Source organism: Numenius arquata, chromosome 6 (assembly GCF_964106895.1).
Source record: "Numenius arquata chromosome 6, bNumArq3.hap1.1, whole genome shotgun sequence".
Lineage (NCBI taxonomy): Eukaryota > Metazoa > Chordata > Aves > Charadriiformes > Scolopacidae > Numenius > Numenius arquata.
In genome coordinates, this window is record NC_133581.1 from 65,646,607 (window position 1) to 65,672,660 (window position 26,054).

General features: G+C 46.3%; 1 protein-coding gene across 1 annotated transcript in view; it reads right to left on the reverse strand.

The window, feature by feature from the left end:
• Nucleotides 1-1,516: 1,516 nt before the first annotated feature.
• TMEM260 (transmembrane protein 260) overlaps nucleotides 1,517-26,054 on the reverse strand; it is a 37,417-nt gene continuing 12,879 nt past the window's right edge. The window contains exons 4-16 of the mRNA XM_074149600.1: nucleotides 17,898-18,075; nucleotides 15,441-15,554; nucleotides 12,871-13,050; nucleotides 10,391-10,431; nucleotides 9,935-10,018; nucleotides 9,095-9,212; nucleotides 8,740-8,912; nucleotides 7,390-7,561; nucleotides 6,252-6,400; nucleotides 5,175-5,351; nucleotides 4,080-4,133; nucleotides 3,573-3,663; nucleotides 1,517-2,030 (exon numbers count right to left, since the gene is read on the reverse strand). Of these exons, the coding sequence (XP_074005701.1) occupies nucleotides 1,758-2,030; nucleotides 3,573-3,663; nucleotides 4,080-4,133; nucleotides 5,175-5,351; nucleotides 6,252-6,400; nucleotides 7,390-7,561; nucleotides 8,740-8,912; nucleotides 9,095-9,212; nucleotides 9,935-10,018; nucleotides 10,391-10,431; nucleotides 12,871-13,050; nucleotides 15,441-15,554; nucleotides 17,898-18,075 (1,804 nt within the window). The 3' untranslated portion in view covers nucleotides 1,517-1,757. The remainder of the gene's footprint in view (nucleotides 2,031-3,572; nucleotides 3,664-4,079; nucleotides 4,134-5,174; nucleotides 5,352-6,251; nucleotides 6,401-7,389; nucleotides 7,562-8,739; nucleotides 8,913-9,094; nucleotides 9,213-9,934; nucleotides 10,019-10,390; nucleotides 10,432-12,870; nucleotides 13,051-15,440; nucleotides 15,555-17,897; nucleotides 18,076-26,054) is intronic.

The following is a 26,054-nucleotide window of genomic DNA, read 5'->3' on the forward strand; positions in this document are numbered from 1 at the left end:
CGCTCCTCTTCCTTCTCTCCCCTCTGCTTTGTGGCTTTGCAACCCAGAAGGCGTACTTTTATTTCATTTCATTGCTCATTTCTCATCTGCTGTACATATCTCTGTTTGTATGGGAATTGCTTATAGAAGCAACACGGGGAATTGCTACGGGAATCATACTAGACAAATACATCAGAACGAGAGGGAGAAAAATAAAGGACGTTACTTTCCAACCGGAGTTAGAGATTCCTAGATGGCAGCTTGATTTTTATACAGCCAGCAGTCAACGAAAGTCATCCTGGGAAAACTCAGCACTCAGAGAGAGCATCAACAAAGTTTTCTATACTTTTAAAAGGGATCCGTTAGGATTAGCAGCCACGTGAGCCTAAATCTGCACCTACACGCACCTCAAACCAGAGCGCAACAGAGCATCCACGTGCAACACCCCTCGCTCCCGCACAAATCCAGCTCCGCTCCTCCAAACCACCGGGAAGCTTCCACTTGATAACACGATCTTTATAGAAGGCGCTTCCTTCTCTGAAAATTTTACTAGTCCACATGAAATCCTGGCCTGGCAGCAACTGCTCTCCTATAAAACCACTGGGCTGAGTTCTCACAGAACCACAGAATAAAGTAAGAAAATTTCGACAAACACAACTTTCCACTAACAATACCAGAGTTTTGGGTCCGTTTTAAGCATTTGAAGGACACGACAATCAATGACATTTTGAAAGATGTGCTATTTTATGTCATATTTTTTTGGAAAACACATAGCTGAGCTCTTGTTAACTGAGTTGCTTTGGGATAGATTGTAAAGCAGGATGGATTCACACCTGGTTAAAGCCCCCGAGATCTCTAAAATTGCAGTTCTGGCATCCCCAGTACCTGCAAGGATGTGGCAGAGTAGAGGAGAGTTATAGGCTCGCATGGCACAGATGCCACGAGCCACAGGGCCAGCAGTGTCCCAGGGAGGCTGCTCTCATGTCTCTGCACAGGGTCTCAACCACCACGGTCCTTCTGCCCCAGGGCACAGGAGATGCCAGGTTGCTACCCACAGTGCTTTGCAAGGGAAAATCCACAGATTTCTTGTTCACTATTGGAAAACCACTGCAATAAAGTCTATGCCAGCATAAAATCCCAATGTAATGGAAATAACCATCCCCGCAAAGCAAGGGAGGCAGAAAGAGCTGGGTTGGTCTCTACCCACCATCCCACGCCAGGAGGACATCACGTCTGCAGCACAGACATGGAAGGAACAGTGAGTAATCACATTCCTGCAAAGGGCACCACCCCACATCCTTCTCCAGATGGAAACCTACCCAACCTTGCTGCCCCGTGACCATAAAAACGCCCAGACACCGCACAGCTAAAGAAAAGGGGCTGTAGGAAACCTCTTGGCTCAGTAACAGAAGAATCATTTAAAGTCTAAATACAGTGTTTGCACCTATAGAGGATGCTGCATTCCTAAAAAAACATTTCAAAGATCTTCACTGTACAACAGATGTGCAGGTTTCATTTAAAAGAAAACTCTCCTTTTAAAAACCCAGTATTTTATTTAGTGATGAGCTTCTCCCCCTCCTCCCCCCCAAAAAACGACACAAACAGTTCATTTGGCAACAGCAATCGAAGCCCAAACAACAGTACGATCCTGTGGAGGCAATCACACTCGATTTCCTCTCCGTGGCCCTTTCTGTCACCTTATAAAACCATCCTCACGCTGTCGAGGACTAATTTTAAGTCCCGACTTCACAATTTCAGCACTTCAGCAGGACTGGGGGCTACCCAGCTCCCCCCCTCACGTCTGCTTTCATTCTCCTCAGCCCCTGCAGCTCTTTCTTCAGGTGCTTCACCGCCTCCAGAATATCCTGCCGCTGGGGATCGTCCTCCGCCTTCTCGGCGTAGAGAAGGAAATGCTTCACGGTTTCGGAGAGCAAGGCTTCGGGGTCCACATCCCCCCGATGGAGACGCAACATCCTCTCGCAGGCGATGGCGTAGTTTTTGTGCCAGTTCACCGGGTGATTGGGATGAGAGTCGACAATTTCTTTGTACGACTGTTAAAGAGACAAAAAAAAAAAAAAAAAAAAAAAGGGAAGGGGGGGAGGGGACACGACACAAATTAATTGAACGGATTGGACCAACAGCTCTTAACGGTACTTCAAAACTGCCCGAAAAGGAACAGATGCTATTTAGATGTCCGAGCCCAGAGTCGGAGCATTTCTGTAACTCGCTCCGTGTTTGCCACGCGACGCGCAATAGCCTGAATCAGAAACCCAAGGGGGGGCTGAAATGTTTCCCTTCCCACGGCAGCTGCTTGTCTAGAAACGTTACAGAGGATGGCGATAACCCCACCGCACGTTCCACCCTTCCCTGGGAGAGGTGTTACACCAGGCTGGGGACAAAAAAAAAAAACCAGGAGATTTAACTTCCGCGCCTGGAAAGACATTTACTTAATATTTCAGGAGACCAGGATGTCTTCCACAGGACTTCAGCAGTGTCTTGACTTGAATGGGAATATGCAAAAGCTCAACAGCAGGCAGGCAGGCAAGAACTTTTCAGAAAAGCAAAAATCACAGCAAAATGGGCAAGAGTTGAAAGGAAACTATTTGTTGACTCTTTGCTGGGGTTTGAAAGGCTCTTCCTCTCTGCTGACACACACTGATTGTTTTGTGCAGTTCAGTATTTCCAGAGATACCTACACCCGCTTACACATGAGGGGAGGGTTAGTTTGGCTATTAGGAAAAATTTCTTCACACAGAAGGGTTGTCAAACATTGGAACAGGCTGCCCAGGGAAGTGGTGGAGCCATCATCTCTGGAGGTATTTAAAAGCCAGGCAGACACGGAGCTGAGGGACATGGGCTAGTGGTGGTTTACAGAATCACATAGGATTGGAAGGGACCTCTGGAGATCATCTAGTCCAACCCCCCTGCCAAAGCAGGTCAACCCAGAGCAGGTTGCACAGGAACTTGTCCAGGCGGGTTTTGAATGTCTCCAGAGAAGGAGACTCCACCACCTCTCTGGGCAGCCTCTTCCAGTGCTCTGGAATTTAGTTTAGTTTAGTCAGTGTTAGGTTGATGGTTGGACTCAATGATCTGAAAGGTCCCTTCCAACCCAGACGATTCTATGATTCCGTGATTCTATGGGTGTTATTCTTTGGTATGAACTGCAACCCAATTAATCTGCAGCAAGAAGACTGTCGGATTTTACACTTGCTGGCTCAGATGCACGGCTGTGTAATGACAGAGGGGACAACTGCACAGAGGGGACTTTAGGACAAGCAATCTCTTGGCATGGGGTTTGGAGCCCGGCACAGACAACATAATTATAGCAAAAGCAGGGTGTCGGCTGGTTGGCTTTTGGCATCCTCCATGACCGAGGCGACAAGCAGGAATGGATAAAATCCCTGAACAAATCTCTTTGAATCTGCTGTGCTCCCGGTTTGGATGAACGAAGGAGAACGCAGATTACAGGATTGCTGACCTACACGAGAACACCATGTTCCTATCCAACTGAGAAATTTGGGAAAAAAAAAAAAAAAAAAGAAAACAAGGATGGAGATTGCAGGGGTTATTCATAACCAAAGTACATGACTCACGGTGTACGCAAAGGTGTAAAGTTGTGATTTCATTTCTGCAGTCACACTGGCAGTTTCCGCAAGGTCAAATATAAAGAAAGCTGTTTTCATCCTAGAAAAACAAGAAAAACTTCCATATAATAACTGCTTGACGTAACCAGGTCACATGGTTACACACATCTTCAACATGTCCGCGTACGGGACAGTACACCAGCATCTCCATTTAAGTCATCAGTGAGAGAAATTTCTCTCCGTGATGTATTTTCTCACCCTGTGTCCAAACTACCCTCCGCTCTTTCAAGATACTTTGAGCAAAACCTTCAGGCGAACAAAACCACCGCTTTCCTGAAGGATTTTTTTGAGACCTTGTACCCTTCATCTCATTCTGCCAAGCTTTTCCTTCCAAAGCTTGGCACATTTAGATCCAATAAGGCCATGCACCATCAAGCTGTCTGCCTTGGTGTGTATTTCCAAGCCAGTGAGTTGGCATCACCCACCGGCTGTTGGAAGGGAGCAAAGGAGCATCACCTGGCTTGCCACATCTCCTCGTTGGCGACAGCTTCCCAGGAAGAGGGCTTGAAACTAAATGGGAACGAGAGTAAAATTCAGCCATCAAGTCCACGTCACTGTGCTTCACCCACCACGCAATCAACCCTTCTAGCCCGAGCAGATACAGACCTCCCAGAGCAGAAGAAAACCTGTCATGAAGCCTCTGGCTCTGAAAACAGGGAATTCAGCTGATCCTCGGTCATTCATAGAACTTTATTCCTCTCTTTCCACAGAAGGAGCCTCTGGTATATTAGGCATTTCACAGCATCCTAGCTATCCTCAAAGCGAGAGAAGCTTTTTACCACCCATCACAGTTCAGTCTATGACATTTAAAGCTTTGGATGTCCCAAGTCCTCAATGTTTTTTTGTTCCTGATCAAGTTTTAAGATTGGAAATGGACCTGATATTTGACTAGAAACGTGCTCTCCATTTATGAATAAAAATGCCACATGTGGATTCGTGTCCAGTTCTGGGCTCCCCAGTTCAAGGAAGACAGGGAACTACTGGAGAGAACCCAGCAGAGTCTATGAAGATGATCAGGGGCCTGGAGCATCTCTCTGCTGAGGAAAGGCTGAGAGACCTGGGGCTGTTCAGAAGAGGAGACTGAGAGGGGATCTCATCGATGCTGAGCAACATCTAAAGGGCGGGTGTCAGAGGATGGGGTCAGACTCTTCTCAGTGGCGCCTGGTAACAGGACAAGGGGCAATGGGCACAAACTAGAACATGGAAAATTCTGTCTGAACATGAGGAGAAACTTCTTTCCTTTGAGGGTGGCAGAGCCCTGGGACAGGCTGCCCACAGAGGGTGCAGAGTCTCCTTCTCTGGAGATATTCCAAACCCGCCTGGACGCGTTCCGGTCCAGCCTGCTCTGGGTGACTCTCCTCTGGCAGGGGGTTGGACTAGACAATCTCCGAAGGTCCCTTCCAACCCCTGCCAGTCTGGGATTCTGTGATTTATTACATGTTCCAGAAGATAAAACATTATGATTAGAGCTCGTTTAATTTCTCTAACACTGCAATGGACACAGAAGAATGAGGAGCAGGAAGGAGCAAGAGTTGTGCCTCTGCCTCGTACCTGCCGTAGTCTTCAGTCCAGTTATAGAGATTTCGTGTAAGATGAATCCACTCTCCTGGGTCAAAGACAACATCCGAAGGAACCAACTTTTCACACGTGCCCCACGGCCACAGAGAATAGCTCCTTCTCCAGGTTGAGTCCCCTTCGTGAAGGCCTATGCAGGCAAACACTTCCTTGCTGCCAAAAAACCCCCAGAGAGAGCAATGGTGAAGCCATGCCAGAGACAGTGGGCCACTCCACGTGCTTGAGCAAGCCACGCACCCCACGCCAGGGGACAGGTCTTGAGCAGCACAACTTTTTTTGTGGCACAGATACCCCATGCAGACCATTTCACATGGAAAAGGGCACGTCTCTGCGTCAACCCTGCAAACCGGCTCTCCCACTGGAAGCAAATACGCCATCTGGCACCGCACATCTTGTGCCGCCGGCACAGGAGACACATCTTCTCCCCTGTGTTGGACCTCACCAAGGTGCCAGAAGCCGTAGGAGAAGCCCATTTCTTCCTGACGGCACCTGGTAAATGCTCTTCTGTCTACCCACACTCGCAAGGCCCACCCCGGTTAGTCTAAATGCAGATGCTAGTCTTATTCATGTGAGTATCTAATCCTTTCTCCACTCTTACTAAGCTATTTTTATATGATGATTATTCCTGGAATACATTCATTCTATGCTAATCAGTTGGCCACAACGTTCACGAAGGAGAAGCAGCAGCAATTTGCTCTCCAACCATCGTCACTTTGAGTAGACGGGAATGTTCCTTTTTTTTGGGTGATGAATTGTATCAGCGACGACAACAAAAAAAGAATCAGTAAATACTCTCTGCTGATCACCTTCTTATTTTTCCTTCCTAAAAACCAAACCACCCTCAAAACAACAAGCAACATTATATATGGATGGAGTTACTTCTGCACAGATATTTGCTTTAATTGCAAAAATAATCTCACCACCGGGGAGGAAGTCAGTGGAGAAAATAGGTCTTTTGGATGCAGTACCAAGCTGTTCCATAAACAATTTCAAGAGGGAAAAAAAAAGGTCAAAGATTCTAGGAAAGCTGTTACATATGAAAGAAATGCTTACTGTTTATTTACTTTGAGGAAACGATGGAGATTAAAAGCAAGTGTCCCATCAGGCAATACTCCTTCCACAGGATTCCACCGGTTCCCAGGAAAATAAACACCAGGTAAATGCTTCGCCAGCTTGGGCAAATACCATTCATAAGTCATCATCTATCACCAAAAATATAAGCAAAATTAAATCAAGAAACAAAGTTTTCATCCATTTCACATCCAGAAGTTACAGAAAACGGTTTCTGCTGGAGGAATGGCTCTATTTGCTCAGTAAGGTCACCTCCCGCTTCAGCAGCTGCCTGGGACCGCACCATCGGACCAGGACACCAGTGGTTCCTGCTCAGAGGCATGTGGTCCTCACAAAACTCTAAGGAAACACAAAATAATTACCGCTGGTAAAAGACACAACAGGGTTTTGGTTTGGTTAAATATGAGGTGTTGGGGTTTCCCAACAAGTCACAAACTCTTGTGGCAAAACCAAGTGCAGGGAGTGATGTGGCAGTAGAAGCGTCGGTGTCCACTCCTGTAAGGGGGATTTTCCTTCTCCAGTTTCTCAGGAAAAAAGGAAAGGGTGCAAACACTATCCAGGGACACACAGCACCTCTGTTTTAATATGAAAAACTAGAGGCAGAGATCTGCAAAACCACCTTTGGGGGACCAAGATACAGAGGGGATGTAGGGAATGAGCCCTGGCGTGGTAAAGCCCTCGGGAGAAACCCCAAAGCCACATCATCCATGGGGCAACTGCTGCCTTGCTGCCCTCCAGGCTGCTCCCAGAAGCCTTCTGCTGCCCCAACATCTGTATTTTGGGGCAACCACAGAAAATAGCAGGGACAAAGCTTCCTCAGCAAGGCAAACATCAGCCCTGTGCCACATCTGGATATCTGCCATGATGAAGAACTTGGGCTTCCCCTTCTCTCTACCTGCGCTTGCCTTTTGGGGCTTGAATGGGCCTTGGACACCATGCTCTGTCCCAGAGCCACCCACAACCCTTTAAAAAAAAAAAAAAAAAATCAATTTTATTTCTGCATCATGAATTTTATTTGAACAAAGAGAACGCCCTCAAGAAGAGAAAGAAACAACTAAACTTTTGCTTCCTGTTTTTAAATCTGCCTGCTACCTCTTCTAATATTACTTTCTCAACCTACCTCTTGGTCCACCAAGGTGATATCTGGCCTCATCCCTTCACAATAATGAACGTAACGAAGAGCGTTCCCGGGTAAGTCTCCTCTTAGCAAGATCACTGCACCCGTTGGCATAGAGGACAGCAGATTCCTTGCAAACTTATCAACAACGTAGTTGTTGCTCTGATCACAAGCACTTAAGAGAACAGATAAAAAACAGTATTTTAAAAACAGGTATTTGCATGGCTTTGCGTATCTTCAGAACAATTTTATGCAATAGGCATGGACAGGTGAAGGCCTTCGTCCTGGTCAGATCTTGCTGAAAAGCATCATCTCCATTTACAGAGAAACCGAGATGCAGAAATGGAGCATTTACACTACATTTTCCCAGAAATCAGCACCAGAGACATGAGCCACTGCCGTTTTGCCAAAATACACACTCACTGTATGCCTTCACCTTAATTCTTGATTTTTTTCTTGGGCTAAACCTGAAGACTTACTAGTTGGAGCTGGAAGTACTAGTACAGCGATGGTTCTGTAAAGCATTTGAAATCCTCCCCACCCTTTGAAAGTTTTTAATTAAGCACTAAAAAGCCATGTTTTTGTAGCATCAGGCAGAAGCAGATTCACATTATCTGAAATTAGATCTTTTTTGTTACACAGTCATGTGTTTCACATACTCCAGGTATGGACTCAAGAAGAGGACACTCCATGCCATGGCTCAGGACATGAGCTACGGCTGGGTCACCTAAGGACCAGCCTTTGGGGAAAGATGAGTGCGAAGGAAGGATTCCTGAGTATGAAGTTCTGCACGTTCTACACTTCACCAGTTGGTCAGCCTCCACCTGAGCATCCCTACTGCTACAGTGATTCCTACCCAAGCCACTGCTGAGTCTTTGGTGTGGTTATGGGATGAGGAAGCCCTACACTACAGATGTAACTCTTCAGAAAGCAAAAAACATAAGAAAAACCCCAGAGCATAAGGTTTCATGAAGTAAAGCAGGGGAAGGAGGTGACTCTTCAAGTCAAATGAATACCCAAGACTCCTTAGGAAATAAAAAAAACAGGTTTACAAGGGTTTTTTCATTAGAAGCTTATGTATCTACACAGTTTTCTTCCTTCAACCTACATGACACCCCCATTTAGAGCCTGGAGTCAGTGGTTGGTGACGTTGTGGGAGAACAAACAAGGGAGTCCTGCAGGCTGTGGCCATGCAAGCTTAGGAGGGATGTGAAAAGTGCCTTTCCCACTTCCAGACAAGGACAGAAACCCCAGGACCAGGGGTGTGGGGGGGTTTACAGCAGCACCCCAACCACACAGCACCCCGCAGCCCTGCGAGGCTGCCCCAAGACACACACCTGGGGGATTCGTTACCTGTAATTTGCCCAAATTTGAGAAGTGACAAGAGCGAGAGCAGAAAGCCACTCCATCCACGGCATCACCCGGCTGCCCTCCAGCACGGTGCTCCCGACCGAGGCCAGCGTGGCCAGTCCCAGCCCCGCCAGCACGGCCACCACGGCACTGCTCTGCAGCCAGAATCGCTCCACCTGGGGAACAAAATCCCACAGACCCTGTTTCTGCTGCCCCAGCTACAAGGAAACGGAATAATTAGCCATATTTTTTTTTTCACTTTGCTCAGCTTCACCACAACAACCCGCTCCTGATGAGGTGGTTTTATGGCTTCTTCCAAAAATTAACATGCCAGAGCAATCTTTGGAGTGTGACTTACCACGCCCAGAAACAGAGGTTTTGTAATATCCAAATTAGCTCTCCAAGCGAAGAAAAGGGAATAAAGACAGAGCATTCCAGCGAAGAGCCAGATCACGGGTGATTTCTGCTGCTTTGTCCTATAAAAAAAAATAATGTAGCGCTCTAGTGGCACAATGAAAAAGGAGACAAAAGTGACACGTGCTTGAAAACCACTCTCTCTCTGCATATCTAAACGCCTTTAGTACAAGGAGTTGATGAGCCTTTCTTTACCTTTGGAACTTATGAAAATTCTGTTTTCAAAGCACAAAACTATCAGGCTTTCAAGATTAGAATCATAGAATGGTTTGGGTTGGAAGGGACCTTAAAGATCATCTTGTTCCAACCCTCCTGGACACCTCCCATCAGACCAAGTTGCTCAAAGCCCTGTCCAACCTGGCCTTGAACACCTCCAGGGATGGGGCAGCCACAGCTTCTCTGGGCCAGTGTCTCACCACCCTCACAGCAAATAATTTCTTCCTAATATCTCATCTCAATCTCCCCTCTTTCAGTTTAAAACCGTTCCCCCTCGTCCTATTGCTACATTCCCTGATAAGAAGTCCCTCCCCAGCTTTCCTGTAGGCCTCCTGAAGGCTGCTATAAGGGCTATAAGGTCTCTCCAGAGCCTTCACTTCTCCAGATTTTTAAGCTTGCCGTCTACAAAGCCACAGGGTTAGCAGGAGCAGGGATATTTTGCTCTTAATTAATAGACGACCGCAGCCAGTTGCTGAAATTTTTGCACCAGCCAGCAGAAGGCAAAGGAAGCTGCCCATGCGGCCAGTAGGACAGTGCATGTCAGAGCAAATATTGTCCTCCAACTTACGGCAGTGCTGTGCTCACACAGGCCACGAGTGCCAGGGCCAGGACAGGAAGGGAGAGCTCCGACTTCATCTGCGCCAGCTGAAAACTGCAGAGAAATTAGTGCGTGGATGCATCATCCCCAAATCGCTCCCTTGCGCTCAATTAAAGTGCCAAGAGAGGCAGGGAATAAGCACAACGTAACATATTCCCACTCTGCTGGGATTAAGTCTACCAGAAATGGGAACAAGCGCCATTTATATGTCAGGATTCTGAATGAAATACCACTGGGGAGGGGGATCCAGCAATTTTCCGTCAATGGGGAAGATGGACGGACACGCCTGATGTCCCTGTGCCAGACACACAGCCCCAGCTCCGGACCAAGCCGAGGAAAGGCAGGACAGAGGCCACTTTGGCCAAAAATCACAGCAGCAGCAACAGGTTTCTCTCCACTAAAAGGCACAGTCAAGATTTTACTCACACCAGCATCTCTCTCATACTGGATCCTGTCTCCGACTTGGCCTAGATTAAAAAAGAAAGAAAACCCATGAGAAACCCACAGACTGATAGTCATATCACTGGGGCAAGGAAAAGTCTTTTGGTTTTCTGTTTGCAGAGCCTTGAGCACACAGGGTTCCTCAAAACCCCTTCAGGTGGTACCCCAAGGTGGTCACATGAAACAGGAATTGCTTAAACAAGAATAAGACAGAAAACTCTACTCAAACCTTTATTGCATCATTATCTCCCATATTTTTGTTTTACATTATGCCCCTGTGCAGGGTTTACCACCTGGAAAAGCATTTTCACAAGGTGCTACCAACCCATTACCCTGTGACTCAAGCACATCATATGGCTTAGCTATGATCTCCGCTATCTCATAGAATCATTTAGTTTGGAAAAGACCTTTAAAATCATCAAGTCCAACTGTAAACCTAACACTGCCAAGTCCACCGCTAAACCATGTCCCTGAGCATCACATCTACAAGTCTTTAAATACCTCCAGGGATGGTGGCTCAACCACTTCGCTGTTCCAATGCTTTGACAACCCTTTTCAGTGAAGAAATTTTTCCTAAGATCCAATCTAAACCTCCCCTGGTGCAATTTGAGACCGTTTTCTCTCATCCTATATATCTGCACAGTGCAATTATTTTCTGGGACGTCTCCCCACAGGCTGAAACAAGCACGTGAGCCTCAACTCCTTGCTTACCAGACTCATCCCTATCCCCTCTGCCCTGACGGAGGCAGAGCTGTACGAGATTTATATGAGATATATGAGAATTTTTATTGCAGAGACTTGCAATCCATGGCACAAGCCCAGGAAAGAAGACATGCTCAGTGGAGGCAAGGAATTACCTTCATAGGTGCTTGTTGGAAAAGTGGTGGCTACCAGATAAAAGATAAGGTAAAAGGATCCAGGAGGTCGGGAAGGAATATTTAATCTCAATAAAAATGGAATAGTTAATTGCATTCAAGATTTAATCAGAAGATAAAAGTGTTAGAGGATGGAGAGTCAGCCCACAGCTCCTGAAGCACCACTGCTACCTCTCTGTTCCTTGCAAAGCCCCACCTGGCTGGCAGCCGACGGCTTCTGGCCACAGACACATCCCTCACAGGAGAAGACACTTCTTTTCCTTGGCTTACAGGTGGAATCCTCTCCCGAGTCTTTTCTCTGTTTTATTTTAAACCTGCCTGCCCTTAAAACGGAGCGGTGGGACGCAAGGGCTGTCCGTCCATCCAGGCAGGGCTCTGGCATTAGCTCAACTGGTGTCCGGACCAAACACTTGGATTTTGCTGCATTTATTGCTCCTGCTTCAGAGGAGTTCATCGTAAATGTGATTTGTGGTGTAGGATTACACGCCGTCCATCCCTAAGCCTCCTGAACATCAACTTGAATTCATCACATTTGATGGAGAACGGAGTTAAGGGATTTGCATGCCTTGGTATTGCTCTGCCCAACCGAGTCCCATTCTCGGGAGACGGCTGGGAATCGGAAAACAGCAGAAATTGCAGAAGTCCTTCAGAGGGTGGATCTTACCTCTGTAGGAGTTTTGGAAAGATTAAGTAACAGCAGCAGGAATTATCGAGTCTTTTGCCTCGCATCCTACAGCCATCCGGCTCTCCGAGAAGGCTGTAATGGAATGGCAACGGTGCTCGCCGCATCACGTTGGCTGGATGCGGGGGCTTAATTTCTGAGGACGTGGGGTTTCAGGACCCCAAGGAGTGAGCCAATGTGTAGGCCACACCTTCTTCTCTGGTTTCCCCCAGTGGTGCGATTTCCCAGCCCTCTGCACTGAAATCTCTTAGGCTGGAAGGACAGAAGGGGTGCTGGGTGCTTGCTGTCCTTGGGTGGCCAGAGCCACCCAAGGCTCTGACACCTAAGTCAGGGCTGGAGGAGGCCGATGCAAACCCTACGCTCTGCAAGCAACCATGCAACGCCTGCCTCTCTTGGCAAGCGCACAGACCTCAAATCAGAGGTTTCTGAGACCCCTCAAACCTATCATTCATTTAAATTCTGTATTACTAAGACGCAAGTTGAGGAATCTTTTCTCAAGGTACAGCACCAAAACCTGCTTGCGACCTTTTTAAATAGCGGAGTGTAAAATAATAAAAATAAAAGACAATTATTTGTCTTAAAACAAGAAAAACACAAAACTGATGTCACCATCTCCCTCTAGCACAGTCCGCTCTTTGGGCTCTTACAAATAAGAGACACCCATACAGCTCCCAGTAAATAACACGGCTCACCCCATAAAGGCAAAGAGAATTGTTTCTTTGCTTTCCCAGCCATTTGATCCATTCCCAGAAAACCTGACAGATCAGAAGGCCAAAATCAGAAACAAATTTTTAAAAAAGAAAGCATTTTCAATTTCTTCCCCTGCGAGCCATTAATTGTCACAAATAGAAACGTTCTTCTATTTCATACGTTAAAATAAAGTCATTTTAAAAATGACCCTTATTTACCAGGCTGAATGTCCCATATTCTTCCCTGAGAAAGTGGGTCAAAAATCCTTGAAAAGTCGTCTGGTCTCCCCATGTCCAACGGGCTCGATTGAGGTAGGACGAAGCCGGCAGATAGAGATAAGGCAGCAAACCAGCCAAGAAGCATAAACCCAACTTCAGCAAATGGCCTGGGGACAATTCCTGCACCAAAATATGTCATATTGCATAACAATGTTTATTTTAGTTTAATCACGCTGGAACTTCAAGAACAGATAAAGAAAAAACATCAAATATATTTACACAGAGCTGATCTCTCAATTTATAGTAAGTCCCTACAAAATGCTATGTTAAACCTTACGATTTTGTGGATTACTAGGAAACTGCATCAAACTGATCTCCTTTGCATGGCAGGGTGAAATTTAAGTGAAGCAAATAATATTAGCTAGGACTCATGAGTATCATACTCATTGCATCTTTCACATTTAAATCATGGCATGACATGCATAGATGGCTGAAGCACTGCAAGGCTGAGATAACCCACTTTGCAGCGATTAAGAGTTGGCTGGTATTCCATCTGGCAAAAAAAAAAAAAAAAATTAAAAAAAATAAATAAATGCTGCTCTAGTACAACTACACACATCATCACCATCATCAGGAGTCAGTTTTGCCATTTACTTCATCGCGATTACACTGGCTAAATTGGATAGGCCAACTTTTGGGGTGGGATTTTCAAGACTGCCTAAGGGGTCAGGAAGACAAGACTTTCAAAGGGACTTCTGTGCCTAACTCCTTTAAGTGCTTTGGAAAATCCCACCCCAGAATATTGCACGCTTGCTTTATCGTTAGCCACTGCCCTGTCAATCAAAGCCCTTCTTCAGCAGTTGGGGTTATGGGGAAGAGGCACCATTCAGAGTGATGATCTACAGAGCAAGGAAAGCAGATTGATAACGGTGGTGGCCACAGTTCCTTCAGAAGCTGGCTCTTTTTTACTTAAAAAGGCACTATATTCCATCAAATATCCCTCTCGTTAAGTGGTTTTCTGCAACAGGCACTACTGGGCTGTCAAAAGTACTTCCCAGGAATATTATATTGGCACAGGATTGTCCTTGCTGGAAATCACAGAGGTCTCTCTGGATCTTCCTGGTTAAAAAAAAAAAAACCACAAAAGCTCTGTTAAAAGAACACAAATACATCCCAGAAGTGAGTCTTCACTGTGTTAAAGGAAATATATAGACAGAAAGGGGTTTGCTGGAGATGCTGAACAGATTTTGGATCAAGCTTGTCTGAGTTGCATCTTCTCTCTTGCAGCTTGTGTCCTTCACTCCAGGCTTAGTTATTACACCCTGTGCCATTACCCAGAATCACATCTGATTTATCAGGTCAAGGGTGGAAAAATACAGGCAGGACTGGCCCAGCAGAAACCTGCCCAACTGTCACCTTCAGGGGGACAAAAGAGAGAGAGGGGGAGTAGATGGAGGCTTCTGAGGGCCACTTGCAGAGCGATCAGAGAAGCTGCTCTGTTTGAGGTGTGTGGTTTTCAGGGCAAAGTTGAGTTTCTGCAACACATCTGCATCCAGCCTGATGCACTGACCCGCAGAGGACCACTTCCAGAAGATAAGAGCACACCAGAGCCCCTCAACATCACCCAGGAGCCTCATCCAGCCAGGTGCGTATCACCTTCATAAGCCAGGCATGGAAAAAGGTGTTTTCACCTTTGTACCCAATGAGCAAGTTTAATAAAGAGGTGTAGAAGGAGAGACATCGTAAGAATGATATCTCTGGTAGGAGATGAAAGGGACATATTTGACTGGACCAGGGGCTTGCTGTTTCACCAAAGGTCAGCCTTCCTTTGGTCTTTTCCAGCTGGCACGAAACAGGCGCTCTTCACCTGAGAGCTGATCTCTTGTAGGACTCTCAAGCCCTGGCTGCATCAGAGCTGGACACCACCAAGCCTGGCACATCCCAAGGCGATGCAGAAGATGGCTTCCCCCTAGAGACAAGCCTTTGCATCCTTCTTGCCGTGCTGCTTATTCCAGCTGCACCTTCAACTACCAACAGCAGTTGCAAGATGCTGTGCAATGAGTGGACACAGCTTTCGTTTGCTACCACCAGTTAATCAACATCAATGCATCTCCAGATGAGTTGATGGCATGAGAAAGCCAGTGCCATCAGCCAGGAGAAGCAGTGCACATAGACTGCATGTGCCTGCGACTTCTCACCAACAGATATTTATCTGCTTTCCTGGTTGGTAGGTCATTGAACGTGCTTGTTTCCTACACGCTGAGCAGTTTTTAGCTCCACGTATCAAGTCTCGTGGTTGCTCATAAGATATCTTCAAGCAGCTGGGGCAGAGCACTCCTGTGCCAGGAGACGTGGGCAGGTCGCAGATGGCTGGGGTGAGCACAGCCCCTAAATCATCACCGGTGGCTCTGGTGTCTGAACTGAAACTTCAGTGGGTTATGACCAACTTGATTAGACACACCATTGACTGTCCCTGCTTGTACATCAACATTGAAGTGGCACAAGGGCTTGGAAAGAAGAATTACTCACTGCCTTACAAAAATAGAGGTCTGGGTCAGCAAAATACGTACCATCTTTCTGAAAAGCCGGGAGAGAACCCAAGGCACGATACAAGCGATATAAAGCACTATCGTGTGCTGGTTGCACAAACTGAGCCCGCAGCAAAAAGCACCAACTTTAGAGATCTGAAAGGGAAAACAGGAAAAACCAACAACAACAGGTTCACAATTACTCTCTGCAGTTTGCAAAAACATCCAGAGATCAAACGAGCTTCAGTGCAGCAATTACAAGAGAAAGGCAAATCCACCGGTGAGCACCAGTGGATTTTAATGCAGACAACACAGGCTATTTTTGCTTATTTACAGGGAGATTTCATTTTTTCAACAGAAAACATTCTTTAAAAAGTGTCCAGCTGAAGAGCTATCTCTCCATGCATACAGAGATCCTAATTAGCACCGTCAGGTCATAACGATGCGATGGGCTCCAGTTTCTGAACCTCTGCTGCACAGGGGAGGCTGCCCAGCACTTAATGCCAAATGATGCCAATTTTTCAGAAGTCATACCCTAAAATAATGCCATTATATAGAGAGACCTCATTTATATAACAGGGAAGATTTTTTCTTCTTCTTCAGGCAGAGAGGGCTAAAGTTGGAGCCACTCAAACTTCCTAAGCAAAGGGAATGAAATGTGATATCCCTCATTAGTCTAAAAGTGCATTTTCAAGCATCTTTTTAAGAGTTTTCAGATAAAATGGGTAAGGTATCCAGACCAGGCAGCACAGTGCGGGGTATTTCTGGTACTCGTTTAGGATTATTCGCTATTGGTACCATGGCCATCCCTGGCTGACGCTAAGGAAAACCTCTATCTGCCCCATGCTGTCCCAACACCATCAGACCACTGCTGAGTCTTCTTCATTTAGTGGAGGGGGAAGAGGATACAAGAGCAACTCCACATAGAAACCTTGGGTCAGTGCCACGTACACTGCTGGCCACTGCTCTTCCTCTGAATTTGCCTCCTCTTCCACCATCACTGGCCGCTTGGCCCATGTTACAACCTGAAGCAAAGCCCCAGGGCAGATCCCTGGTGGTCAAAAAACCACTAGAGTCCCAACAGATGTTGTTGGACAGGAGCTGACAACCCATCCTCACCTTCCCACCCATCCCCATGCGGGACAGCACTTCCGTCTATCATCAGAGCGTCACCCCTGCTTATTTCAGTCATTGATGAGGACGCAAACACTTGCCTTGCCGTGGTCATAGGATCAGCCGGTAATTTTTAATTGACTGCCCAGCATTCAATGTTGGACGCTGCCGTGCCGTACGGAAACACCTGCCATAACTTCCAAAAAAACGTTTGTGGGCTTCAGAGCTGCGCTGCAGGACTCAGAACAACCTCAGTAATTTCCCAAGTGTATTGATGAACTCCAAGCACAGCCCTGAAGATGTCTGCACGACCATCTGATTTATGAAAAGCTCTCTGAGCTTGCTGTTGGCAGCCTGGCTTCTTCAAGGCGTGGGATGCCAGACACACAAAAACCATTGAAACAAACTCCTTAACTGCTTCTGAAAATCCCATTGGAAACTGGGCACGTGAAATGTGGGAGCAGGTTGGAAAATGCCCAACTCCATCTCGGTGGAGTTCAGGTTGTAGAGATCTTGGGACAGTTCTCATCAGAAAAGGAAAAAAAAAAAAAAATCCAGTGGTGAAACAAGGTCTCTATAACCACTGATAACACATGTTATTTGAGAACTCACGAAGCTGAGTAAACTACCACTGCCGACTCCTGAAATTCTAGCCTAGCCCGACAAAAATCCTTTTATTCACACAATTTACAGGAGTCACAGCAGGCAAGTCTGTGAGTGAAGAGATCAGATGTTCAGGGAAATAGAAGTAGAAAGAAGAAGACTGCTAAGTAAAAATGTCATTTGGCTGCCTGGTCTGTTTATAAAGTAGAGAATATAGCATGAAATTTAAAGTCTCTGTATTTAACAATGCCATTATTTTAGGGGCATGTTTAATTTCAAAAGAAGAAGTGATTGAAAATTTGGTCGTTTCTGTTTTTCAGTAGAACCCTGAGTTTCTGACTAGATGAAGTTTTCTGTAAAATATATCTCTTTACCCCAAGGGAAGATAACAGTTCTGAAAACAAAATCTGGAACACCCACAGCCTCGTCTGAGTCTTCTGTGCAGGAAACCAAACTTTGCACTAAAACATTTAGAGGAAAATGATTTTGCTTTTCCTGTTCTCAGCCTGTGTGTATCAAACAAACCAACCCCAAACCCATCCAACAGGTCCCAACTCAACCCTTAAGCAAAGTGGACTGGTCTTCCAATGTTTGGCACTTTTGAACATCCAGGTAGGTTAGGGATGGGCACCACCCATCACAGGTGATGAACCAAGTCCCCAGATTTGGCCTTTTTTTATACAAACAACACTAAGCACTAAAGGAACAGGAAATTAAACAGATGCGTGATAACTAATTGAAAAAAAAAAAAAATAAAGAACTATTCACTTTGAGATGTTTTACCTTTGATCTCTCTTTTGCGGTGGATGCTTCCTCAAAACGCACAGTGAGAGCCATCAGCAGCCCCACAAACAGATTGTTTAAGCTAAAAACCTCCGCCGCGATGGACCACTGCCATGTTAGACGAGAAAATGAAAACACCCCCGCAGCAAGGATTCCTCCAGCATATGAGCCAGAAAGCCTGCAAACACAGATAACATGAAATCTTCTTTTCCAACAAAAAAGCCTACTTTATTGTCCTTCTTTTTTTTTTAAAAAAAAAAAAAAAAATTTTTTTTTTTTTAAACATACTGTAGCAGCAGAAATGATGACTGCCACCCAGCACCCTGCCAAAACATTATATGGTTAATATCTTCCTAATAATCCCAATTAGGAAGAGCGGGCGTTAGCCAGCCCGTCTATTTGCAAGCCGCCCAAACACCAAAGAGTCGGCTTCTTCTCGCAAGAGCCACCAAAACTTCCAGTATTGAATTTGGCTCAGAAACCCCGATGAGCGATGGCCCGGCGGGTCGTGGAACGCCGAGCCAGGGAGTCACGGCTCTAACGGGATACTCTCCGCCGGAGGAGACGCCAGCAAGGGTGCAGCCTTAAATTCATCAAGGCGCTGAATAAAGAGTGGATTAGAGCTATTCATGATAGAAAGCATTAGCAGAGCTTTCCTGGGGGGGGGAGGGTGTTTAGCGTCTCAGGGGTGGGTGAGGATTGTGGTGCCCCGTGGTCCTGGCAAGGAGAGGTGCTCAGCAGGGTCAGGAGTGGGGAAAATGGGTGTTGGATCCAGAAAGAGGGAGGGAGCGGGTGAAGCACCCGCCGCTGGGACGGCTGCTAGCCCAAAAGCTGGGGACCCCTGTGACTCTCGGATGGGATTATGGCACACAATCCCCACGGAGCCACTTCCCAACTCAGCTGGGTGCTGCACGGAGGGCCCACGAGGTGGGATTTAGCCCAGAAAACCTATCACACCCATCCTGCAATACTGGCTCTTCCCACCCAGTCACATCGGGGGCAGCTCCGGCTCTGCCTCTTTGGAAGGTCTCCCCTTCAGGAAGTCACCCTGAAAAGATGCCACGTAGGGCACCACAACCAGCTCAATTAACCCTTTTCCAAAGACAGAAATAGCTGCAGCTATGGTCAAAGCTCCTTTGCAGAAATTCACCATCCTACTGTAAGACTAAGCCAGGCTCTACCACAAACTGGGTGTTTTCCTAGTCCAACCCCAGCTATGCACACTTCCATTTAGTCCTAACATCTCCAGCAGGTTTAAACCAAAAATTATAAGCTAGCCAACTTCTTCACCAAGCTACACATGTAATTTGGTCCTAAATACTGGCCATATCCTCTAGCTCGACCAAAGTCCCCAGGTGGCTTGTTCTGCCCACCAGGGATCGGAGAATGGATGTCCACACAGGACTTGCTTATGGGGTTCCTCACATAACTCTTGAGATAAATGGAGACCAAGGAAACAAAAAAAAATAAATAACCTACATCCCCTACAGACAGAGATAAGGGAGCTGCTGGCAGAGCACTCTCTAGCAAGGGCTCCTCTCCTTGGCTATGCTTTCTTTCTACCTTCCTGAAACAACGTCAGTACAGCCAACCTATTTCTGCAGATGTCAAAGAGGGAATTGTGCAGTCAAAACGTGAATTTTTAATCCATTAAAAATGGGAAGCGACGTTCATGGGGAGGAGAAGACTAGGATGACCAGGTCTCTATTCCTCCTCCTGCCACCAACATTGGACATCTTGGGTGGTCTGGAACAAGCCACTCCGCTGCTGTTGCCCCAGGTATCTGCAAAATAGGATTAATGACTTCTATCTCCTTTGTAAAGCAATTTGAGATCTGCAGCTGCTGGAGGGCGAGAAGTAAGGCAGTTCAGTTCACAATGGGAAAAAAGAAACCAACTCTCATGTGTCCGAGGCCAGAACAAGACAAGCTCAGGGTGACACGGAGCTTCAGCATCAAGACTGTAAGAAGGGGTCTTAAAAAATCAATGGAAGGGGAAAAAAAAGTCTGAGAATTCCCAACTGACAGCAGGTGTAACCATTTCAGACCAAATCTGTGTCTGCAAAGTACTCTATAAGCTTTTGAAGAAAGGTGACGTAGAGCCTCTTCTGTAGGAAATCAGGCAAGCTACTAGTATCTGCTGTTGTGCTCACTAATGCGTGCCACCACGGTGGACTCTTCCAGTGTCTAGACTTCACTGTGGTCTGGGTATATGGCATGAAATTCTTCAAGGCAAGACCTGCCACTCACTGCATTAATGTAAAGTTTCAAAATCACACGACTGCATATAGAAAAAGCGCTCACAGGCACGAACACTGCTCTGTCGGCTTTGCTACCAAGGCAGCCCAGCAACCCTGAGTCCATCTCCTCCAAAGGAGAGGTGGGACAAACATGACCTGTCTGGCAAAGTTCTCGGCCTCAAGGGCTCTGGTTGTGCTCTCTGTTACTAGAAAGATCACAGAATCACAGAATGATATGGGGTTGGAAGGGACCTCTGGAGATCATCTAGTCCAAACCCCCTGCCAAAGCAGGTCCACTCAGAACAGGTTGCACAGGAACACGTCCAGGCGAGTTTTGAATGTCTCCAGAGACAGAGACTCCACCACCTCTCTGGGCAGCCTGTTCCAGGGCTCTGCCACCCTCACAGGAAAGAAGTTCTTCCTCATGTTTAGATGGAACTTCTTATGTTCAAGTTTGTGCCCATTTCCTCTTGTCCTGTCCCTGGGCACCACTGAAAAAAGACTGGCCCCATCCTCCTGACACCCACCCTTTAAGTATTTATAGGTGTTGATCAGATCCCTCCCCAGTCTTCTCCAGACTAAAAAGACCCAAGTCCCTCAGCCTTTCCTCATAAGAGAGATGTTCCAGATCTGGCACCCAAAACAGAAAAAGGAAAGATGCAATGGAGTTTGCAGGAACCGAGTCAGGAGTGGTTTCTGCCCCTAAAGAAAAGTACCAGGAAAGGGCAGCAGGGCCAGGTGTATTTAAAAATCGAGATATTTCCCGATACCCAAACCTCACTACACACCATCCCTAAGTTTTGACTAAACCTTTTAAACTTTTAGTTATAAAGAAACAACTTTGTAAATCCCTTTGAAATTCTTGCGGGGAAATAAGGTTAAAAAAAAAGGTAAAACAACCTTCCCAAAACCCTTCAGATGAAAAGCAGCATTTTAGGCAAACATCCCAATCATTTACCAATTCTCCTTGTCTTTCCCAGAAAAGACTCGAGCGTATCATTAGACTTCGAATGAGATGAAAGAAATCCCGTGCTCTTGATAAAAAGTCTCTAACACGTGACTCAAGTTTTATGAAATCAGGCTTAAGCAAAAGCTACTCAACCCAAAGCTTAAAGCCTTACCCCAGCTCTGTGGGGCAGGGGACACGTCTGCTCACCGAGCAGCACAGGGTCAGGATCCATCACCAAGCACAGGCCACATATCTGTTTGTCTACACAGCTGGCATGGCCTTTAGTTTCCTGTGAAACTCCTGGGAAAGCCAGGCTGCTAAGCTTGCTGTGGGAGAGCATGCTGGATGCATGGAGAGCTAAGCTCCTACAAACATACTAGATGCTAAAAAAACCAAATGGAAACATGTTGCATTCTTGAAGAACATCAAGAAAGTAGCTTTGGGAAATGCAAGTTGGAGACCAAGAGGTTTTTTGCAGATTCTGTTACCAGCAATGGAAATGATGGATTTATGAGTTTGCTGATTCAGCAGTAAACACTCTTGAAAGTGGAAGCGACCAAAGCAGACTGATCTGGTATCTCCAGATGAGGACGAAGGCCACTTGGCAGAAAAAAAAACACGTCCAGCAGGTCCACCCAATGCAACAGTACAAAGTAGCACCAACAGGACAAGCAGAAATGAATCCCATGCAACTATGTCAGCATGATGCTGGGGCCAAATTAAACCAACCCTGCCTTGCAGCTGGGCTAACGTGGTTACCCTGCTCGTCTTGATCGACATGAGGATCTCCATGCACCACTGCACTCCACCATCTGGCAGCTTCTTGGACTTCTCCAGACTGACAGTGCTGTGTCTCTCTTGCCTCGGCATCAAGATGGCCCTCAAACCCACACACTGTCCAAGGAGGTGACAAAGCAACTCAGGTATGGACAACACAGGTCAGCCACCTACAACACTTTGGACCAAAGAACAACTTCAAGGTGGGAAAGACACCAGTGGGTGTTTAGTCAGGTAAGAAATGAAAGATTGGAAAAGGGACAAAGATGAGAGTAAAATAGGGACAGGAAGACTTGAAAAAGCAAAGGGATGGGGCAGAGCTCTGGACTCAAGGTCAAGAAGCCTGAAGCCAAGAAAGAAGAGAAGATTTGAAAAGAAGGACCGAGGACTGTGCAATCTACAACTGAAGATGCTGTTGGTGACAAGATGTTGCATAAGGAAGAAGAACATTAGGAAGCCAGAAGATAATGGCTGCTTTAACTACAGGCATAGACAGCATTTTTGTGGCTACGACAGAGTATGTTGTGGAAGAAGGTCAACACGAGGTAAAGGAGACTTTCCCATAACTGCAGCAAAAGCTCAACAACCCAATTACCAACGCCGAGACAGAGGAGGAACAAAGCCAACAAGTCATTTGTTGCGTGGAAGGTAAGAAGTGGTTTTCTTATGGTACATAGACACACCTCACCAAAATCAAACACCAGGTCTGACACAGACACTGCAAATAATTTCTGCAGTGAAGCCTTCCTGGAAAAGCAAGCGCACAGCCTCTAGCCTCTGCCACCCAGCCTGGAGACCCTCACTCTTCCATCTACGCTGGCTGGAGGCTTGCGGGTGCACTGTGGTCAGGAGATTGAAACAGTTGGGTTCTTTTCTGAAAACACCTTTTAGTTGCTTAACGCTATCTCTCCTTTTGACAGCACATCAGGGCTCCAGAGCAGAGATTTATCCTCACTTGACTTCTACTCATGCTTCTGTCTTCGAACACATTTTTCAGATACAGTTGAGGTGCTACAAAAATCATGGCAAAGACCCACAACAGCTGGATCCTCAACTGGCCTCATGTAAAAGCAACATCTAGGAGGGCTTTATCCTATTGCTTCTGGGGAGCAAGGAGGATAGCCTCCTGCTCCCCCAAAGCCAGCATGTTTCCCCCAGTTAAACCGGTATGAGAAAGAACAGGTGACTGGAACAAGAAGATCAATGGGCTGCCAACAAAGAAGCCTTGGCAATGGTAATAACCATCCGGTGTCCCTCTGCCATCACAGTGCAGGCATAAAGCTACCTCGCAGTGACTGCCTCAAGACCACAGGCTTTACAAAGAGCAAAAGGTGGGCAAAACCCCACTATAAGGCTCTGTCCAGTGGGGGGGGGTCAGATCCAGGGCTTGAGCTAGGCAGTGACTGTCTCTTGGAGAAGAAGGCTGGGTCATCTAGAAGAAAGCATCCAGAGTAGTAGTACCCCACCCTTGGAACAGTCTCATCACACAGAAATCAGTTCGTTAAAGGCAAGATTTGCAGCCAACGCAATGGTGGGAAAGTCTTCATGACTTCTCCCAGGGGAATTACAGCTACCACTGCCACTTCGAGAAGGACTAGAAGCACCAAACTTAACTAAAAGCCGCCTTCTAGGCTTGTTTATCTCACATGGAGGAAAAGCCAAGGGAACAGCTTGTATTTTTGATTTTGCAGAACAACTAGTTTGGGGCAAGACCCGCTCAAAGCACATGGAGCACCTTTTCCAAACAAAACAAGGGGGAAGAAGGTCCCTTCCTATCGGTCCAGTAACTACAGCCTTCTGATCCTTCCCATCATCTGAAAACGTGATCAGAAGGGACAGAAACAGTCAGCAAAGGAGAGGTCACACAGTCCTTTGTGAGAAATATTTTCCCATGGCATCCCTAAGCATAAAATAAAAAGACTAAAAAAAAAATTAATTATTATTTTGTTTTCCTTTTTGGGCACCCAAGTGAAAGAATGTGCAGCTGGGCCTCAGCTCCAGCAGCACAGGCAGTAGAAACTTGCTTTAATGAGGAATATTTTAGCTGCAGGGTTTTTATTAAGATTTTGCAGGAATGATTGGGAAAACTGAAATTAGGTATTTTAATCTGGGTTTGCAAATCACAGTTTTTACCTTCTCATTTGGTGGCAATCAGTAAAACACTTCAGTTTGTGATCTAAAATTTAGCCTCTCCTCCAAGTCTGGCAAAACTTTTTCTTCGCCAAGAGCACAGGTTACATTTATGTGCATATAACAAAGAACTCCAACAGCGTTTTCACTTCTTATTTAGAAAATAATGGCAGATATTTTACATTTAATAAGTTGCAAAAACTTATTAAACGATTGGTATAAAGCTATATATGGATGGGAACTGGGATTTTATTAAAATGTTTTTGTTACATGCAACCTTCACCATAACGAAGAAAAGTAAGATCATTGGAACGTTTTATATTTGAAGCTGATGTATTAAACTGGAAACACCTATCTGTACCTAGTGAAATAAGCTGATTATTTCTGCCTTCTGTTCCCTCCAAAACTTTAAAGGTAGCAGATCTCAGCCTCGCATCTTTTATTTTTTTAGTCAGTAGAGCAAGAAAAAAACTCTCCTACTTTTTAAAAATCTCCACTAATAAACTAATTAATAGATTATTTTTTTTTTTTTTTTTTTTTTTTAATTTCAGTCTCCCCCTCCGCCTGCAGATGATGACCCTGATGTTGGCTGTTCCCTGCACAGGCTCCAGGTACCACTTCTGCCTCTGCACTGCTGTGACTTCGCTTTGCAGTAGCAGAGATATATCCCTTCAGTGTATTTTTATTTCATGGTAAAAGAGACCACTGCATTAAAGGTTTAACATTTCACATTTCACCCAAGAGGTTTCACTTGTTTCATATATAAAAAAAAAAAAAAAAAAACAAACAAAAAAAACGTTTCATTTTGGATGGAGGCTAAAAAGAATAGAAGACTCCATGACCAAGCTTTCCACAGATAAATTTTAAGCGCGCAGATGCATTGGTGCTGAAATAGAAGAATTACGTAAAAACAAAGCGCAAATCAAAATCCATACATGAGTTTAGGACCTAAGTAATAATAATTATCTCCCCAAAACCCCAATCCCTGTGGGTTTGCCTGCCTCTCAGTCACAAACACTCAATGGACAAAAGGCGGTCTCTCTTGCTCTCAGCGCTGAAGAGCCGGCGCAGGTTCTACAGGGAATAGCAAACCAGGTTTTATTCTTCCTCAAGGACCCGGAGCTGAAGAGCCACTTAAGCCCTGCCCGCAGCCTCCGCTCCCGGCGCCGGAGGAGGAGGTAGGAGAGCTCAGCCGAGTCTTCACGGCCACCAGGAGAGAACAGAAACCAAGCAAATGGGTAGGACCACCATAAAAAAAATACCCCCTCAAAAAAGCGGGCACTTTGGTTATAACTGACTGCTGTCCTTCACATCAAATAATGGGACTTCAGCAGACCCACGATGTCTCGGGGTGGGGGGCGAGGAGGCAGCATCCTCATCACCCTCCACATGCAGTCAGTGCCACTTCTGCTCGATACACCCTCAATCCAGCGAGGGACTGCCGCCACTTGTCTACCCTTGGGGTTTTTTTAATTCTTTCATCGAAACACCACAAGTTGAAGAGGGGATGCTCCAGCCTGGATAAGGAGTATTGAGCCAGTGAGGGGTTTGGTTAAGGTGAGCTACTCCTTGCACCCTCTTGAATATGTCCTCCTGGACTGGATGTGTCCAGTAAGGATGCTACCATGGATGTGTCCGGTAAGGACATCACCTCTGTAGGAAAATATTGAGACTCTGCCTGTCCTCTTGGTAAATACGGGCCCATGAATGCCACCAGCACACACAAGAAGCACCTTGCATGCAACCAACCCCTTGGGGCCTGGGGCCACACCACCTCAGCCCCTCTCACCAGGAGGACCAAGCTACCCCTAAGGTGAGGTTCCCCAGGATGGCAGCAAGGACCTCGGTGGGTCCGGACACCAGGGATGGAGAGAGCCGCACCACAAGGGCTCGGCAGGGATCAAAGAATGGGACTTCCCAACCTCAAACCTCACAAGCTTGTGGATTCCTGGCACCATGCTGGAGGGGAGCCTGCCTTCAGCAGCCCTTTCCCAAGAAAGTTGGGTAATTAAACCCAGCGCCTCCATACCCAGCTCTCCCAGAGCAGTTCCACCAGCAGCACA